Below are 19,318 nucleotides of genomic sequence, written 5' to 3' on the forward strand. Positions count from 1 at the left end.
ATTTTCTTTAAATAAACAGAGATTCAACCACTTGAGGTATCATGCCATAGGAAGTGGCAAAACCCCTCCATCTGAAAGTATTGGGTGCTAGCAGCTGTGACAATGGAGTAGCCTCCCCATTCACCCACTGCCCTGGTCCACTGTGTGCACAGGACTACCCTCTAGTACTCCTATTCCCTGTTCTTTCTCCAAGGCTTTCCTGCCACACCACAGTGCACACACGGGATGAGTGAACCAAAGCCAGGTGACGCCTGGTTGGATTCAAAGCAGGTTGGCGGCTGCAGCAGCTTTAGTACTATAGCCGAGTGGCACAAAGCGTGTCTATAGTGCTCACTTACTGAGTGAGGTTAGTGATCTACAGACCTTGCACCGAGCACAGATGTATACTTTTTCATCTCATCCTTCTCTGCTGGAATGTCAGTGTGTCAGGGCGTTCTTCCTTTCCCTACTCTAACATAGCTCCCCTGGCTCCCTCCTGACCCCGCCCTCCTCTATTTTTCTTGATATTAACTTGTCTCTCAGTGAGAGGAACATTCAGTTTCTAAAGCCAGGTGTGCAGAGCAATGGTTGTTGTGTTGAATGTGCTCAAATACTTGAAAGGAAGAAGAGGGGTGGACTCTCTCCCTCCTCTCTTGCCACAGGGAGCTGAGACCTGCACAGCATGTGCCATTTGTCCAAGGAGACGACAGCTTGTGAAGTTTAACACAGGCAGTCAAAACCCACAACTCCTAAAACTATCTCTGCAGTGACTGGAGAGATGGATCAGTGGTTAAAAGCACTGGCTGGTCTTCAGGAGGGCCCAGTTCAACTCCCAGCATTCACATGGAGGCCACAACCTCTGTAACTCCAGTTCCAGGGACCCAGTGCCCTCTTCTGGACTCCGTGAGCACCACCCATTCATTCGTGTGCACAGACACCAACATACAAAGTACTTACACACTTTAAAACATTGAATTTTTTTAAGGTGAAACTTATAGTTTGTCACTTGCCCAAGATTTTATTTTTAATGATGTTAATGTCCAGAAATTTTCAGTTATCAACAAATGTATACTAATTGTTCTCTGAAGAGTACAGCGCTCTCCACTAAGCTCTGGCGGCGATACAGCTCTGCTGCCACTCACGCAGAGATTGTGGTCAGTGTAAGGCCGCAGATGCCAGGAGAATTACAAAAGAGGCCTCTTTCCCACCAGTGCCAAGAGGCGGCATCCTCACAAGGTCGGCCTAGACATGGCCTTAAATGACAGGGAGAACAGAGGCATGAAAACTTCCCAGGCAGGAGGAGCTGAGGGAAGGTTTTGTTTCCGTGTAACACAATGCTTATACCCAAGTCACTTGTAGTTAATATAACGTTTAACTGAGATCCATTGCTAGTATAGTCATACTGAAATTACTTATCTTATTTAACTCACTGTAGTGAGCAGTTTACTATGAGGTGAGCGTGTGCTGGACCCCATTCAAGGACTGCATGTGAGGTCTTGAGGACCCTCTGCCTCCCTGAGGACTCAGTGTTCGCAGCATCCGCTTCCAGTACTCTTCTAGACAAGGTCTTTTCTACCTAAGGAGGTTTTTGATTTTTCAAGTTCCTTATGAACAGAATTTCTGGAGATTTGTTTCCAGGAATGTTTTATGAACAGTCCTTTAAGATTGGATAGGTTTCTAATATATGCTCTTTGAAAGAAACATTGAAGATATGTTGGTTTGAGTGATAGATAGGTGCATAAAACTATAGTCAGTAGTGAAAGTGTAAAATCCAGTGGGAAGCTTACCAGTTTCCATTCTAAATAGCTACTGTAACTGTATGTGATTTCATTGCATTATATAGTATTTGGCACTGGTTGATTCCTTTGTGTGACTTTTTTTTGCAACTTTTTATGATAGTTTATATAAAGAAAAAAATGTTTGAGAAGAGGAACGCAATACTGTGTTTGTTAAATTTTGTGTTCATAAGAAATTAGCTTAACAATTTTGAAATTCTAATTGCATTTGCTTACAAGTTTTATTTATTAACCAACTTTACTATTCTAGTATGTTTTTTTGTAAAGCATTTGAAAATGCTTTGTGCTACAGAGATTGTTGTTTTATTTAAAACTGTGTGTTTGTGGATGTTTTCTATTCTTGGTTAATATCTGAGTCAATTTAATCTGAAAATAGGGTAATCCTTTGTATTATTCATAGATTTGTAGCAGTACTGTTAGTATATAAATATTTTTTCCTGGAACAATATCATATCAAATAACTCAATAACCTAGACCAACTGACCCAAATTCTTTGTTAACATAAAATGCTTTTTAACTTTGGATAGGTTCATAAAATATTAATAACTGGAAAGAACCAGTTGAAGATGTACTCTTTGCATGTGTTTAAGATATCTTTGAAACACCAGTTGGCCTTATCCCAATATGACATCTTGGGCAATAGTGCCATCTGCTGTTCCCAGCCTGGTACTGCTATTATAGGAGACCCCACCCCACCCCATTTTGTTTACTATCGAAAATTTAAATATAAACTAAAGTTTGTATTTTCAAATGAAGTGAGCATTTTTCATTAGATTTCATCTTCTTTATTTCACAGTTTAAATTTGTATATAATAATTGGTGATATTCTAAATGAAAACTTTGTAAGTGCTGTTATAACATGAAATCATCAATAACCTCAAGTATGGGAGCTTTTTTAAAAAAATAAAATTAACAGTAAGAACATTGTATTTTGTGGGAGCTGAAACAGGGTTTCCCTGTGTAATAATACTGACAGTGCTGGAGCTCACGCTGTAGACCAGGCTGACCTCGAACTCACAGACATCCACCTGCCTCTGCTTCCCAAATGCTGTGATTAAAGGTGTGCACCACCACTGCCCAGCCAAAATTACTATCTACAAAATTAGTTAATACTGATATTTTTGTCTCAAAAGGACTTTCTGATTCCTGTGTGTGTATTTACAACACATCTTTTCCATGGCAGCGGGTCAACAAGGAATCCATTGTATTTACCAATGACGTCCTTGTAGAATCACTACGTGCTAATGGGTGTGTTTCCTTCCTGTTCCCCGTGTTAAGGTTTTTAAGCATATTTTAATTTTATTCTTCTAGTAACTCTTCCTTCCTGCTGACACTTAGATTCAGGGAGGGTTGAGCTCTGTCCCTAAGCTATAGCTGCGGACCTTCCTCTCCCAGCCTTCCTTTTGGTTTTTAGTCAGGGTCTCACTGTTACTCAAGCTGGTCTCGCACTCACTCCACAGCCCAGTCAAGTCTTGAACTCACTATCCTGCCTCATCTCCCCAAGTAGCTAGGATTACAGGTCTGTACCGTGAAGTGAGCTTTCCAAGGATTTTTGCTTTTCTTTTCTTTCTTTCTTTCTTTCTTTCTTTCTTTCTTTCTTTTTTTCTTTCTTTCTTTCTTTCTTTCTTAGCTAATAAGATGCTTTACATGCATTATGTAGACATGCAAGAAGTAACTGATTAAGTCATATTTTCTTAATCTTAAGTTGATGAAGAGCCTTTTTTGAATGGCATGTAACAAAGAATCTGGTCTCATAATGGCATGGAATATGTTGTTGGTGTTCCGTTCTGCTTCCTAAAACTTTAAGGTTAAGCTCAAGACTTACATTTACAGACAGTGATGCTAGAATTTTGAATATGGGGCAGTTTAAAATATTTTATGGTTATTGTTTTCAGATAATATAAAGCTGAGCTATTATTATAAAGCAGAAATTTTACATCCCCCATGCATCTTCCCATTTTTAATTTAAGTATCATTGTTGCTGAGTTTGGGCTCAGCATCAAAAGATAAAAGCTGCATAGTTTGTTTTCACACTGTAAATCAGGCAAGCTGGCTTTCTCCTCTCTGCCCTGTCACCTTGTTAGTCCCGAGGTGATTTTCTTCTTAAAGGACAAGGATAATGTTCCATTTTCTCTAATCTTTCTTCTCTCTTTTGTAATTTCTACAGTGCTATTTTAATAAGCACACTGGCCCTTTGGCTGGGTTCTGTGATACCACATTTATTTGTATTTTCAAATTTAAAGCTACAAACACTGTGAGCTTTAGAGATCAGTCCTGTTCCTCAAGTCACCTCTGACATTTAATACTAATGATGTGCTTTGCAAATCCAAATGAGAGAATATGTTAGACAGAGAAAAGAAATCCAAGAGAGCCAGCAGCTGATACATAGGAGACATCACCCTGAAGCCGGAAATAAGGGCTTCTTATTGAGAATTTGTGATAGTAAATAATCCTGGTAAATTCTGGTTTCAAAAAAAAAATGTTGCTTTCAAGGAGACATTAAAGTTGGTACCCATTTTTTTTTGTTATTTTTCTCTGCCATAGCATTCCTCTCATGCATAGAATCTTAAAAATTACACATTAGTAGGGGATGCATTAATATTAATACATTAGCTAGACAAAGACTCTCTCATTTCATATGCTCAGTACATCACATAATTAAAATCTTGAGACCCTTTTATACTAAAGCAAAGGGACCTATTTCCTGTTCTGTAACACTTTGACAGTGTGTGGATTTACACAGGAAAATGTGTTCTTCCAAAAATAGGGAAGCTGGCTGCAGATGCTGGTGCTTCCCAGCATTCCACACACAGCTTCTCAGAGAAGACTGGGCTGAGGGGCGGGGGTAGTCTTCCCCTTGAGCAAACAAATTTTTGCACGGGACAACACAGCTATAATCTATGATTGGCCAAGAGTTGAAACAAAACTATTTAAGACAATGTCAGATTTTTTTTTTTTGGCTTTTCCTTTTGTGATTATTCTGTTTTGGTCTGTAACGGCGTCTGAGCATTCAGGGCAGGATGCTGGAATGCAGAAGCTGCTTTCACAGATCATCTCACTAAGCCCCACACCTGTCCATAAAGTCTGAATCCCAAAAAGTTGGGCTGCCGTAACTGAGTGTGCGTAGCTTCTGGTCCAGCCGTGTGGTGTTAGCAATGCTGAGAGAACGTTTCTGCAGCAGGCGTGTCGTAACCCTTTGTCTAGCTAACACGTGGGGAAATACAAGTCAGTAAAGTGACACCTGAGAATTGCTTCTTACTAAAATGCTAACTGTGAAAGGAAGCGATTTTAATAACTCAGCCATCAATTGAGCATTCATAAAAACATGACCATCAAGCTATAAAATAGGTAACTGTCCATCTGTAAACTAGGGAAGAGAAAGCTCTAAGCTGTCGTGACCTGGACTGAAGACTTGGGAAGACAAGGGGAATGTAGTGTGCCAGTGTCGCTCAGTAGGAAGAGATATAAATGCTTATAGTTTTATAAATGATGCAGTCAAAATCTGAACCTAATAAAACTAATTATCTTGGGGATGAAGGATGAACTCAGAGCCGGGGATAGGTAAAGCAGTCTAAGTTTTAAAGTTTACCCCAGAACATCATCACAGTATAAAACAGATGTTAGTCATAAAACAAGACCTAAACATCAGAAATAAGCTTAAGAAACTGAATAGCCCTATCAAATTGTAGCTTAATGAAATAGAGAATTATTTCAAGTGTCTTTAGAGCAGTGGTTCTCAACCTTCCTAAGACAGTGACCCCCAACCTTTAAATTATTTCATGCTACTTCATAGCTGTAATTGTGCTACTGCTATAAATCATAATGTAAATATCTAACGTAAATATCTACTAAGCAGGATATGTGATATGCAATCCAAGGGGCTGAAGATGCATTAATACCCCTTGTGATTTATAGTAATTTTTGCCATTCCATTTTTTTAATCTAATGCATACCTCATAGGAAAGTGAGTACTACTTTTGACAGTATTGTTAATGCTGAAGACTTAGCATATGAGAAGATGTGTGACTATAAAATGACGTAGAGCCATAACTGCTAATTGAATTGATAGTAGTCCACATGGACTCATATTAAAATTTCTCTCCTAAGTAAGATTTCTTTTTTTCTCTGCACATTAAAAAGACTGAAAAGCCATGGCAGTTCGGCAATGGTGAACATGCCCAGTGCCCAGGTCACTGACTCTGCCGTCTTCCCCCACTAGGAGTCTGGGATTTTAGAGAAGTGGGGACGGGAACTGTACAAGTTAATCCTCAAACATCTGGTGTGCTTTCACTTCTAGGAATCACACTATGGACAAGCTACCCAGAGTTGAAGCAATTTGATCACCAAAATAAGAAAGCACTTGCCATGAATTAAAACTATGTACATATTATTGTGGACTTATAATGGCATCTTTGATCACCTTTAGACCAAAAATACTAAATAAAGAAAAGAAATCAGGCTAGTGAGATGGCTCAGGAGGTAAAAGTGCTTACCACACAAACCTGGTGATCCAAGTTCAATATCTGAATCCCACAGAGGAAGAAGAGAACCAGGAACTGTCTTCTGGCATCCACACATGCCATAGTACACATGTGAGTTCCTGCACTCACATTCCGAATTTTAGAGAGGAACTATTTTTGTTTTCCCACATACAGGCTATATTTCAGTCACCAATGGGTGAGTGAGAGAAGGTTCCCCAGTGTAAAAGAATCAGAATTAATAAATACAAGAAAATTTACTATTTTATAGCCTCTTATTAAATAATTGATTTAGTAAAAAGACAGGTGGTCAGATGCTCCCTGATTTGATGTAGGAAAAATTACAGAGCAGTGTCAGTTATAATTTTTAAACATTTATGTTTTATTTTTGAGTATGTGTGAGTGCCTGCGTGTATATATGTGCACCACTTGCACGCCTGGTGCATGCAGGAGGCAGAAGAGTACCTCAGACTCTCTGGAACTAGTGTTATAGGCGGCTGTGAACTGCCAGGTGGGTACTGGGAACTAAACCCAGGACTTTTGCAAGAACAACAATGGCTTTTAGCCCCAGAGACATCACTCCAAATATCAAATAATATATTTTTGATCAAAATCAATTGAACTGGAATGGAGTCAGGTCTCTGCTGACCTGCACCCACATTAGGTGAGAGGGGACCATGTCAGGCAACATCATAAGGTTAAAGCCACCCAGACGGAGATGGCAGAGAACAATGAGACAGTGATTCACAGTAGACGACAGTGAAAGGGAAGGGTGGTGGGCTCTGTGGGAGGAGACTGACAGTCCTGACCACCAAGCACGGGTAATGTGCATCCTTGCTTAGATCTTATTCAAACAAGCCTACTGTAGAAAGACGACTTTTAAACCAGTGAGAACTCGATGTGGAGCATGCAAATTATATTTCATTGGTGGTAATTTGAGGCCTGACAAACAGTATTATGATAGCACTATTATTATTGGGATCAAGTCTTAACTGTTAGCGATGACCACTAAAATATTTAGGGAAAACAGTACATGGTCTGGAGTTTGTTTTTGTATGATATGCCCTCTTGGATTTGTTTACATACTCCAGGTCTCTATCCCAGAATATATTAGGAATGGACTAATAATACAAAGTGTTGGTGATTATAAAAATTGGGTGATGGTTATGGGTAGATATGTTATCCTTTCATTCCTTTTGTGTATTTATTTCCATAATAAAAATGTTGAAGTAGAGGGAAAGGCTGTCCCACAAAGTTATCTTTGATCACCCACAGTCACAATAGCAATGCCTTCTCAGTAAGTTTTAGATTGTTGATAAGAGTCTTAGTTTCTAGGCATATTTTAGTTTTGAAATTCAAAGCGGAAAGTACTTATTACAGCTTAACTTAATGTCCTTCATTTGCATCCAGTAAAAAGAAAGAACCGACCTAGGTATGACGTTGGTAACAAGCTTGTCCCGGAGCTCACTCACACTGTTCTTTTTTAGACCAAGCCACGCTGGTGGAACAAGTGAAAAGAGTGAAAGAAATTGAAGCCATCGAAAGTGATTCTTTTGTTCAGCAGACATTCAGATCAAGTAAGGAAGTCAAAAAAGTAAGTTTCCACATGGACATTATGAATAAGCCTTTGGATTCCCACTGAAAAGATGTGTTATTAATGGATTTTACTTAGATGTGGGTGCTTCCTCCAACAGGCAGATGAGGGAGGGAGGGAGCGTCAGCCATGCTGCTGAGAGAAGGATCAGTGGGATGAGCCCAAGCCTGCCTACAGAAAGTGCTGGAGACATGCCTCTAACACCGCTTCATTTTAAAGACCACCAAAACAACTAAGATATCACCACCCGTGGTTCTGTAACTCTAATTAATATCCATTTCATGAATATAGACAGGGTTGTTGGTTTTGCTTTTTTACAAATATCTGTGTGCACTTTCTGAATTGTTATTCCTAGACAGATATTGGCAAAGGACTTTAAATGATAAAGCTGTTACTCAAACAGAAGACTCTAGTCTTTGCCCAGATGTGTGCCGTTAATATGTGCCCAGATGTGTGTCACTGATTCAAAAGAAGCTCAAGGAAATCCCTGTCGTTTCTGTTGAACTTTTCACTTATTATTTCACTTGTTAATAAAACTGCTCTTAAGAATTTGCATTCCTTTAGTAAGGAAGGATGTTATAAGAAATCTATGTCTCCTTTAGTAGAGTTGTGTGGTGACGTAATACTGTAGCTTCCTCCCACCGTCTTCTACTTCGACCATGTTGCACGGCTAACGTGCAAATGCAGGACTGAATAACGTAGAACTATAGGTGTGACAATCACTGTTCTCCTAGAAATACCACATTTCTAAGTAGTTATGTTTTTAATAAGATGAGGTTACTTGTTCAAATTTACATTATTTAATCTTTCAAAAGTTATCCTCCAAAAATATTGTAGTGATCTAAATTCTGCCCAAAGTGCAAGGACCTTTCTGTCTTTTAAACCAAAGCTTTTTCATGTTTGTTAATCTGATATGTCAAAATTATCAAGTCCTTTCTTACAGCGTTCCTGGTGTTAATAGAGATATGAAACTTTTAATTGCCAGATTTTTTTGATTTTTAAAACTGTCTTATTTTACATATCAATTTCAGTTCCTCTCCCTCCTGTCCTTCCGCTCCCCCCACCTTCTTCCCATCCCACCCTCAATCACCTCCTCAGAGGTGAGGCCTCCCATGGGTTGTCAACACAGTCTGTCACATCACTTGAGGCAGGACCAAAGCCCTCCCTCTTGTATCTAAGCTGAGCAAGGTATCCCTCCATAGGAAATGGTTTCCAAAGAGCCAGTTCATACAGTAGGGATAAATACTAGTTACACTGTTACTGGTCCTGCAAACTGATCAAGCCTCTCAACTGTCACCTGCATTCAGAGGGCCTAACTTGGTCCTATGCAGTTTCCCCAGCTGTCAGTCTGAGTCAGTGAGCTCCACTAGCTCGAGTCAGCTGTTTCTGTGGGTTTACCCATCATGGTCTTGGCCTCTTTGCATGTGATATCGCTCCTCCCTCTCTATAACTGGACTCCAGGAGTTTGGCCTATTGCTTAGCTGTATATCTCTGCATCTGCTTCCATTGGTTACTGGATAAAGATTCTATGGTGACAATTAAGGTGGTCATCAGTCTGATTACAGGAGAAAGGCAGCTTAGGTACCCTCTCCACTATTGCTTAGATTCTTAACTGGGGTCATCCTGTGGATTCCTGGGAATCTCCATAGTGCCTGATTTCTTTCTAATCCAATAATGTGTCTCTCTCTCTCTCTCAAGGTATCTCTTTCCTTTTTTTCCCTCTCTGTCCTTCAACTACCTTCCCAATCCCTCATGTTCTCCCCCAACTCTCTTCCCCTCCTCACTCCCCTACCACCCTTCCGTATCCCCCCACACTTGCTACTTCACCAAAGAAATCTTGTCTGCCTCCTCTTCCCGGGCAGGGGGGGAAATCCATGTATGTCTCTCTTAGGGTTCTCCTTGTTTCCTGTCTTCTCTGAGGTTGTGGACTGTGGCCTGGTTACCTTTTGCTTTATGTTTAATATCTCCACTTATGAGTGAGTACATACCGTGTTTGTCTTTCTGTGTCTGGGTTACCTCACTTGGGATGGTTTTTTTCTATCCATCCGTTTGCCTACAAGTTTCAAGTTGTTGTTGTTTTTACCGCTGAGTAGTACTCCTGTGTAATTGTAATACATTTTCTTTAGCCATTCTTTTGTTGGGGGGCATCTGGGATTCTGGCTATTATGAGTAATGCTGCTATGAACATAGTTGAGCAAATGTCCTTGTGGTATGAGTCTGCATCCTTTGGGTGTATGCGCAACAGTGGTATTGCTGGATCTTGAGGTAGACTGATTTCCAATTTTCTGAGAAACCACCATACTGATTTCTAAAGTTTACACTCTCATCAGCAATGGAGAAGTATTCCCCTTACTCCACATCCTCTCCAGCATAAGCTGTCCTTGGTGTTTTTGATCTTAGCCATTCTGACAGGTGTAAGGTGGTATCTCAGAGTCATTTTGATTTGCATTTCCTTGATGACTAAGGAAGGATATTAAGTTAAATGCCTTTCTGCCATTTGAGATTCGTCTATTGAGAATTCTCAGTTTAGATCTGTACCCCATTTTTAATTGAATTATTTGATATTTTGATATCTAGTTTCTTGAATTCTTTGTATATTTGGACATCAGCTCTCTGTCTAATGTGGGGTTGGTGAATATTTTTTGCCATTTTTTTTGTGACTGTGTCCTTTGCCTTACAGAAGCTTCTCAGTTTCAGGGATCCCATTTATTATTAATTGTCAATCTCAGTATTTGTGCTACTGGTGTTCAGGAAGTGGTCTTTTGTGCCAATGTATTCAAGGTTACTTCCCACATTCTCTTCTAATTACCAGATATTTTTAAACATAGAGCACACAAAGACATGAGTTGAGTGTATGATGTCTTTCAGCTACAGGACTAGATAGCCTTGGGTCACCTGTAGTCCTGGGTTTTGGCTGGATTACTGTATTTGAACTTTAATAGTGTTGTCATCACAGCTCCTAGAAGCCACAGCGATGAAATGGTATTCATATGAATATATGCCTGTCTGTTTACTATCTCAGTCTGCATAGTGTAAAGACATCCATCTAAAAGAATGTATTTGTTTGAGGGCTTGGCCTTGAATTTATTTTCTAACGTCCATTCTTATTGACATTCTTATAATCAGTGAGCAAGTTTTTCCTATGAAAAAACTAGTCTAGAGTCTGTAGACTGGGTTTTGTCTGGTGACACTTTCCTGTCTGGTTCTAAGTATTGTTTCTCTTTACATTTACTTTTAATTCATGTTTTCCTTCATGAAAGCATACATAGGAAGGATTCATGTCAACAGAGCACATGCTGGAGAGGGCATTCCCCTTTGAGTACACAGTACAGCCGTAGCCCTCTAGCACGTGACTGCTCTTAGTAACTGCACCCGGGATGCTCAGAGGAGCAGTGATGAGCTAACAAGAATAAATTTATACTCCACTGAAACATAAAACGAGGGGCAATTTATTAGCTTAGAAAGTGGCCTCGCTCTCTAGTCTGAAATGTCTGCGTCTGCAGTGGAAGGCCAGGACTCAGGATGCCGAAGAGATGAATTATTTATGAGGAGATTACTTAGCAAAGAGAAGTAAATTATCCTGAGTACTATTTCATCCAGGGCCTGGGCAGACGTGATGGGCTATCCTTGATGCATAGCAAAGATTAACTCTCTTGGGGACTAAATCACCCAGGGCCCGAGCTCCCATATCTGTCTCTCCTGGACAGTTTTGTGCTCTTAGTTAAAGTTTGCCTCTTTAAAAAGGCTGCCCATGCTGCCACCCTTCCAGTTGGCGTCAGTTTCCCTAGGAGTTAGGTCCACTAATTAAGCAGAGAACTGTCACCAGGAGGAAATGCCCCTGGCAATGACATTCTAGACACCGTGGGCTCCTATAATACATATTGATTAAACTAGCTTAGCTCTGAAACCTTACCCAAGAAGTTTGGGGGTGTGATAGATCCTTGATACATCATTAGCTTTAGAAGACAAGATGTCCTTTGTTTTCAGGATGTTTTCCCACATAAACCTGGCACAGGTCATTTAGCCAAAGACTGACTGATATGTTTGGCAGATAATCTCTGTGTTCAAAAGGAGAACTGTAGAGAACCCTGCGCAATTTGGGCATCTGTGTTAAGATTAGGAAAGTATTATCCAATTGTACCACCAGGTGGCAGTATTGCACAAAGCCAGGCATTCTGTGGGCCTGTGATGAGGTCCAATTTTATGGTTAAGCAACAATTTTCTCTTAGGAGTTTCTGTCACTTAACTAAGGAACAGCTACTGATTTTACAAACACTCTCAACCATTGAACAATTCCCATTCTCCAATCCCCGCTTTTGATAGTTTTAATTTATATGTTTATTTGTACTTTTATTAATGTTGGAGCTGAAGAAATGGCTTGGTGAGTGAAAGCTCTCGCAAGCATGAATATATGTGTTTAGATTCCAGCATGCAGAGGGGAAAATACCAAAAAAAAAAAAAGCCAGGTGTGGCCACATGTGTTCTGTGGGGTAGAAACAGGAGGGCCACTGGGTCCTCCAGGCAGGCAGCCTGGCTCCAGGTTCAGTGCATGGAGTAATAGAACAGAACTCTGTGTCCTCCCCCAGCCTCCATGCGTGTATGCCAACACACACACAAAGTGGATAATTCGCATGGGGAAAAACAGTGAGGTTAATTGGCTCTGTAATGAGACTGTTATCTCTGCCACTTAAAGAGGGAGAATTCCCAAGCTTCTCTGCATCTTTTCAAGGAAGTTCAGCCTGTGGTCAGCATCTCCTGCCTGAGTCCTGTGCTGGGGTACAGAGACAGGTCGTCTTTATGAGGAAACATGGCCTGCCAAAAGCTGTTTTACTGAGTCTTATTGAATTGGCATGTGTCCCCTTCCTTTCCCCCAGTTTCATAAATGTGCATCATAACTTTATCTGTACGGCCAGGTGCCTTCTAGGCCCAATAGATCAGAGTTACTCAAATGTTTGAAATCTAGATGGCATGGAAGGGGGATATTGACTCCAAAATATAATAAAACTGCCAAATAAAGTTTAATAACTTTCTTCTTAATGCCCATAAAAGTTAATGTTGTGGTTCATGTGAATATCATTGATTGTAAGGTTCAGTCTTGATAAGCATGCCTTCATTCGGAAACAGTTTGTGGCATAGATTTCTCTAGTTTGTAATAATTTCTGCTCTTGTTTGATGACTTCCCAGAAGTGTAGCCTCCAGGATCATCTTGTTTATAGTAGTAAAAGTCTCTCCCATGCATGCAGATCAGCTTCTTTTAGCATGAAAAGGAATTCATGTTTGAATCAAATCAAATGCTTAAGCAATGAATGAATCTTACCAATGCGAATTAATGCATCTGGGATGAAGGGATGGTTGAGTACATTAGATACGTGTCATGTAAGCATGAGGACCTGGGTTCCGTCTCCAGAAGCTCATAGAGAAATGTGGTGGTGTGTTTGTAGTCCCAGCACTGGGGGAAGCGGAGACAGGTACAATCCCTTCCTTCACTGTCCTCGCCTGCTTAGTGAGCTCCAGGCCAGTCTGAGACCCTGGACCAAGAAACAACATAGAGAGCACTGAGGAACAACGCCCAGCGTTGACCTTGCTTTAACATCTAGCATATGCACACGCATACGCTTGAAGCTCACCAAGCAGGCGAGGACAGTGAAGGAAGGGATCGTACCTGTCTCCGCTTCCCCCAGTGCTGGAACTACAAACACACCACCACACTTTTCTATGAGCTTCTGCAGACGGAACCCAGGTCCTCATGCTTACATGACACGTATCTAAACCCATCCTCTAAACATGGATTATGCTTAGATTACTGTGTTGCATTTTCAGTCGGTAGAACCAAGCGAAGTGAAACATGCGACTCCAGCATCAGGACCAGCATCAGCAGCTGCTGAGCCACCCAGCACTGGAAAGGAAATAGACCCTGACAGCATCCCCACGGCTATGCACACACGCACGCACATACATACAGGCACTCACACACAGAGAAAAACTAATCACACCACATAGGACTTTACCTTCTACCAAAACAACTTTAGAACTTGACAGTATCTGAGGAGCAGGTTTCAGGTATCTGACATTAGGGAGCACAAGGGTGCGCATCCTAAGATGAGTGAAGCAGAGTGTGATTCTCCCAGTCCCCAGGCTTTCTGCCTGGACCAGTTTCCTGTGCTGGAGCTAATGGAGGTGTGGCTGGGCTGGGCAAGCAACTACCAAGGCTAGCTACAGTCTCTCCTTGGGCCTCCCTCTCATTTTCCTCCTCTCAGATTGTACACACTGTTCCTCTGGCGAAAGCATTCTCTTGTGTCCTCGTCATGTGTCTGGCTATTATTATTCGGATCTAAAATTTTACCTCCAGAAAAATAAAAATAAATTTTACCTCCTAAATAAAAGATATTGTGCCTAGGTACCAAATCTAAACTTAGACTCACCTCTCCAGTTCCCATCATTCTTACGTATTTCTTGGCAAAGTCTGCTATTATTAATAATTGTATATTTATTTTATATATGTGCTATAATGTGTTCATTCAGACAACAAAGCTCAGCAGCAAAGCTACAGGGCACTTTTCTCACTTTTCAAGCAGTATTTAATGAGATGGCTAAATTGATAGGTCTCCAAATTGAAGATAAAGTAATCTAAAAATCTTAATTAATTTATGCTTAGTTCATCCTCTAGACATTTTTCATAGTAATATTTGTTTTGAACTTCATTTTAAAAATGGATCTTAAGAAGTAGATTTAAGTCAAAAGAAAATAGAAAGTAAAGAAATTGAATCCATAAATATAGACCACAGAGATAAAGACCACAGAGAATTGATCTCCCAGTTGTCTCTTTTATATTGTATTTTAATTTTAACTTCACATTCTTACCTAATTGATTCATAGAATTCCTACAGCCTGGCTGCTAATCAGTCACTCCTCAGGCCACCTCCTCTGTCAAGAAGATTGACGTTTACCCGAGTCGGCATGTGCCACTGGTTCCTTCATGGCAGGAACAATGGGTTATCAGTCTATGTGTTCCCAGCACTCATAACAGTGTGGACCATGCAAACATTGCATATAGTTTGAAAAAAAAGCAACAAATGTAGTTTTATTCTTATAGAATATAATGTACCTTTATTTTACAAACTCTTATTTATTTCAAACTATTTTAAGTAATCTTAAAAGATAACACATGAGCCCATCAACGGGTGATGTGCAGATCCATACAGTGGAATATTATTTAGCAACTACAAAAAAGAAGTACTGATATGTTCTAACATGTATGGCTCTTTAAAATACTAGGCTCAATGAAAGAACCAGCCACAGAAAACCATTAGTGCATGGTCCTTCACACAGGAAACCATTACTGCATGGTTCTTTACACAGAGATCCAGAATACACAATGTCATCACTAAGAGGTTATAAAAAATAAGGAGTGATTGTTAAGAGACATGGAATGTTGGAAGGAATAATTAAGCTATTTTGAAATAGATCATGATAACTGTTGTCTAATTTTCTAGATGTGCTAAAATCCATAACATGGTGTGTAACTTGTAGCTAACATGGATAGATAGGTATTTTAAGGATAACTTTCTGAGGCCAACTAAATATTAGAAGTATATTGTAACATTTTTATTATTATAATTCAGACACCAAATATGTATATATGTGTGTGCATGTATGTGTATGCATGTGTATGTGTATTTCAATAGTATAAGGCTAAACAGTGATATCATAAGAAAAGCACGCTGATCATAGGAAATGAAAAAATTCCCTCCACACTTGTATTTGTTTTTGTTTCTTTGAGTAACAGTTTTTTTCTCATTAAGGAATGTGGAGCCTTTTGAGATGACCGTCATCTCAGAGGATACTTACTAGAGCAATCACTGTTCAGTGTTAAATATTAAGAAACCCATCCTCTAAACATGGATTATGCTTAGATTGCTGTGTTGCATTTTCAGTCGGCAGAACCAAGCGAAGTGAAACATGCGACTCCAGCATCAGGACCAGCATCAGTAGCTGCTGAGCCACCCAGCACTGGAAAGGAAATAGACCCTGACAGCATCCCCACGGCTATCAAGTACCAAGATGACAATTCTCTAGCTCATCCAAATGTGAGACCCTTAAACCTGATGCATCCGCTCAGAGTCTCCCAAGCAGTCCCCCTTTATTCTCACCCTGGAAAGACATGCAGGGGAGGGTTCATGGTTTCTCTTTGCTGCAGATGGGCAGCTGGCCTCGGGCCTTAAGATTGTTTATGTATATTTGAGTCTGGTGTTGTCTACACGTTTCCTGCCTGCTAGAATGATTCTGTACTTAAGAAACATGGTCAAAAAAGGGAAATAGTCTTCCTTTGCTGTAACTGGCAGTAGACGTTCTGATGCAGGTCAGCTCTAGTTTTCAGGTGTGAGCTGTCACTAATACCATTTACTGTCTCTGCAATGATGTGGTTGGTGTTTCTCATAAATGAACTCACAGTCAGTGAAACAGCGTTCAGGTTGTCCCTTTGCTCCCCAACTGCTGAGCGCTAACTCGCAGTGGGTGGGTTAACAGCAATATAGCCTTCGGGGGCTGAGCAGCACACACCGCTGCCCGGGGAGTCGTCCATCACAGTCGTTTGTGTCATGTCGCGTCAGGTCCGGCCTGCTGACGCACAGTAACGTTTGCCTTCTCTCTTTTACTGTAGTTATTTGTTGAAAAAGCCGACGCTGAAGAAAAGTGGTTCAAGAGATTAATCGCCCTCCGACAAGAAAGACTCATGGGCAGTCCTGTGGCCTGAGCAAGAAACTTCCGGTTGAGTTGACAAAGCCTTGAAAATTGAGGGTTTAAAATACTAATGTTAACTTTTACTCCTAGAAATAACTTAGCCAATTGCATAGAAAGCAAATCTCATTTCTTCCTTCATGTTCAACTGAGTATTTGCTGTTTCGAATCAAACGTTGTGAATAGTGAGTCTGTTATAAAAGATGTGAGTGTGTGAACATATTATCTTGTTAATAAAACTAATCATAAAAATGTCAGTGTTGAAGTAAGTGAATATTCAGTAGTGAATTTCATTACGATTTTTACAAAGTCATGTTTCTGACCCAATATTGGATAATTATATAAGTCATGATATTTAGTATAAGATTTCATCTCCTATGTATTATAAAACTCTTTTGAATCTCTTATCTCACCTTTCTTAGCATTTTAGGTCTCGTAAAAGGTACCTTTTATGAGATCAAAACAATTACCATGTTAGATGTGAAAGCAACGTGTTTGCTAAAACCTTTCCTGTGCCAAGTGTGGAGTCAGCCCTCTATTCCTAGTCCTCTGGAGGCTTAGGCAGGAGGGTCTCAACTCCAGTCTGCACGTCACAGAAGGGCTCGGACACCTTGGAGTACGTGATAGAACCTTGTCTGAAAAACTCTGAATCAGAGATGGGTTTGTATTCAGTGCCCTTTCCTTTAGAAATGACAAGCCCAGTGCGTCAGTCACTGCACTGCTGTGACAAAGGCCTGGCGTCACAGCAGAGGAAAGCCCGTGCTCAGCTGCTTCCACTGCTTTCGGGCCTGTGGCAGGCAGAAGCATAGCACGAGGGCAAGGCACAGGGAAGCCGCTCAGTGTTGGCCATCAGGAAGCCAAGAGACAGCATACCCTCTACTCACCTGCTTCTAGTCTGTCCCCTCCCGCCAGGCAGCCTATGCTGTGCCATGATGAAGTTACAATCCTGGGATCCAGTAACTCTCGCAGCACCACCAGCAGGGAGGAATCCAAGCCTTGAACAGTTGAGCCTTTGGGGGCCACTGTGTAGAACGCCTTTCTCTGTGGCTGAGCAGCAGAGCTCACTGCAACCCATACTAAATGTACTAGAGAGAAGGATGGATCCTCGCTGGACAAAACTGGATTTCAACCCCGGGCACAACAAATGCTTCCTTTTTCCATTTGCTCTGCTTGTTTTCACATGGTCTCTGTGAAGGCTAGAGCTTAAGACACAGCCGTGGGAAGGCCTTGGGATACGATACATTTTGATTCTCTCGTTTTCATACTTTAGAACCACGGAAATTCTTGGCTCTATTACACATGAGAAGTATGAAGAACTTGCGCTCAATTGCAAGTGCCGTGAAGAAGTTTGTTTTAAATGCTTGTTTTTATGAATGCATTTTCTGGATCTTAGTAGAGGCTGTCTTCCTCGGTCTATAAATAAACATACCCAGTATGAAGTCAGCTCTGTGTCGTTGTTAATGCATATCCACGGCTTCACGGCCTTGGTCTCAGGAGGGATTCGCGTTTCTGTAGTACTTTGCTTGTGAATTTGTTGTTCAATTTGTAAGCTGTAGATGTGGTCTCACCCCTTAGGAAGTCTGTGTGTAGGAAAGGATGTGGGTGTCAGTTGGCCATAGGGAGCCTACACAATTTTCTCAGTGTGTTCAAGGCTCCCCGTCTGTGCAGCAATGAAGACCCAGTGACCGACTTGATAATATACCTTCCACTCGCGTTCCTTCGGGACAGGGACACCAAATGCTGTGACTTGAATTAAAAGGAATTTGGATTTTAAAGATCAGTGTTTTGGGGAATAAATCAAATTGAAGTTGGTTTTTTTTTTTAAGTGAACAAATAAAGTTGGTCCTAAAGAACTCAGTGACTACTTCCTCCTTTATTTCCATATCTCGTTAATTTTGTTTCTCTCTAAAACCACAACATGACCACAGAAGCCAAATCAGATTTAATGAAGAGACTTCATAGAACATTATCAAACGCATTGCCAAACTCAAGCTAGATGATGCACCCTGGCACCTTTAATATCCCGACATAATAAGCCTATAAAATACAACCAGCTTTTTCATGTCGCTTGATAGTGATAATTACCCAGCTTGTAAGAGACCTTAAGTGCACCGAAATAGGATTGTTGTGAACGATAGGTGCTATCGCAAGCTAGGTTTTTATTTCTGATGCCAGGCACACTGCTAGGAAGAATAGACCAAGAGCGTTGTTTCTGGCTCACTTTATGAGGAGGCCCAACCATAAGGAGACTGGGTGCTCGGGTCATTTACCTACTTGACTTGAGCATCTTATCTAGCATATGAAGTGAGGATATTAACAAATGACCTTCCTGCTTTGATATTTGGGGAGGGGGAAATAACATTAAAAATGCTCATAGAAAAATACATTACTTAGCCCAAGTGAACATTTTGACTTGGGGAGCATTTTAATGAAAGACAAAATAAGCAGTTGCATGGGCAATTGTTTTAAAAGCTACCCTCCAGTTTATGTGTGTTTCTTTGGACTTTGAGCTCATCTTGGCACTAGCCCACATCCCTGCTCTGTGTTTAATCAGTCTTCTCTGCTCTGCTTCCTTGACAGCACCATGAGGTTCTGTTCTGTCCTGGGGGAGCTGCAATGAGCCTATTTAGGAAATCCAAAACTTCTTCATGGTCCTGTTTACCACCTTAGTCATGAATATTACTCTGAGTGCTTCCTTTATGCTCAACGCACTTTAGGGACCTTTGGACAGACAC

The 19,318-nt window shown here is 40.7% G+C and overlaps 1 protein-coding gene across 1 annotated transcript in view; it reads left to right on the plus strand.

Moving 5' to 3' along the window:
• Rsrc1 (arginine and serine rich coiled-coil 1) overlaps window positions 1–18,436 on the plus strand; it is a 290,661-nt gene extending 272,225 nt beyond the window's left edge. The window contains exons 13-15 of the mRNA XM_075950688.1: window positions 7,741–7,847; window positions 15,782–15,934; window positions 16,507–18,436. Coding sequence (XP_075806803.1) covers window positions 7,741–7,847; window positions 15,782–15,934; window positions 16,507–16,599 — 353 coding nt within the window. The 3' untranslated portion in view covers window positions 16,600–18,436. The remainder of the gene's footprint in view (window positions 1–7,740; window positions 7,848–15,781; window positions 15,935–16,506) is intronic.
• Window positions 18,437–19,318: the final 882 nt, after the last annotated feature.

This window comes from Microtus pennsylvanicus, chromosome 16 (genome assembly GCF_037038515.1).
Source record: "Microtus pennsylvanicus isolate mMicPen1 chromosome 16, mMicPen1.hap1, whole genome shotgun sequence".
Lineage (NCBI taxonomy): Eukaryota > Metazoa > Chordata > Mammalia > Rodentia > Cricetidae > Microtus > Microtus pennsylvanicus.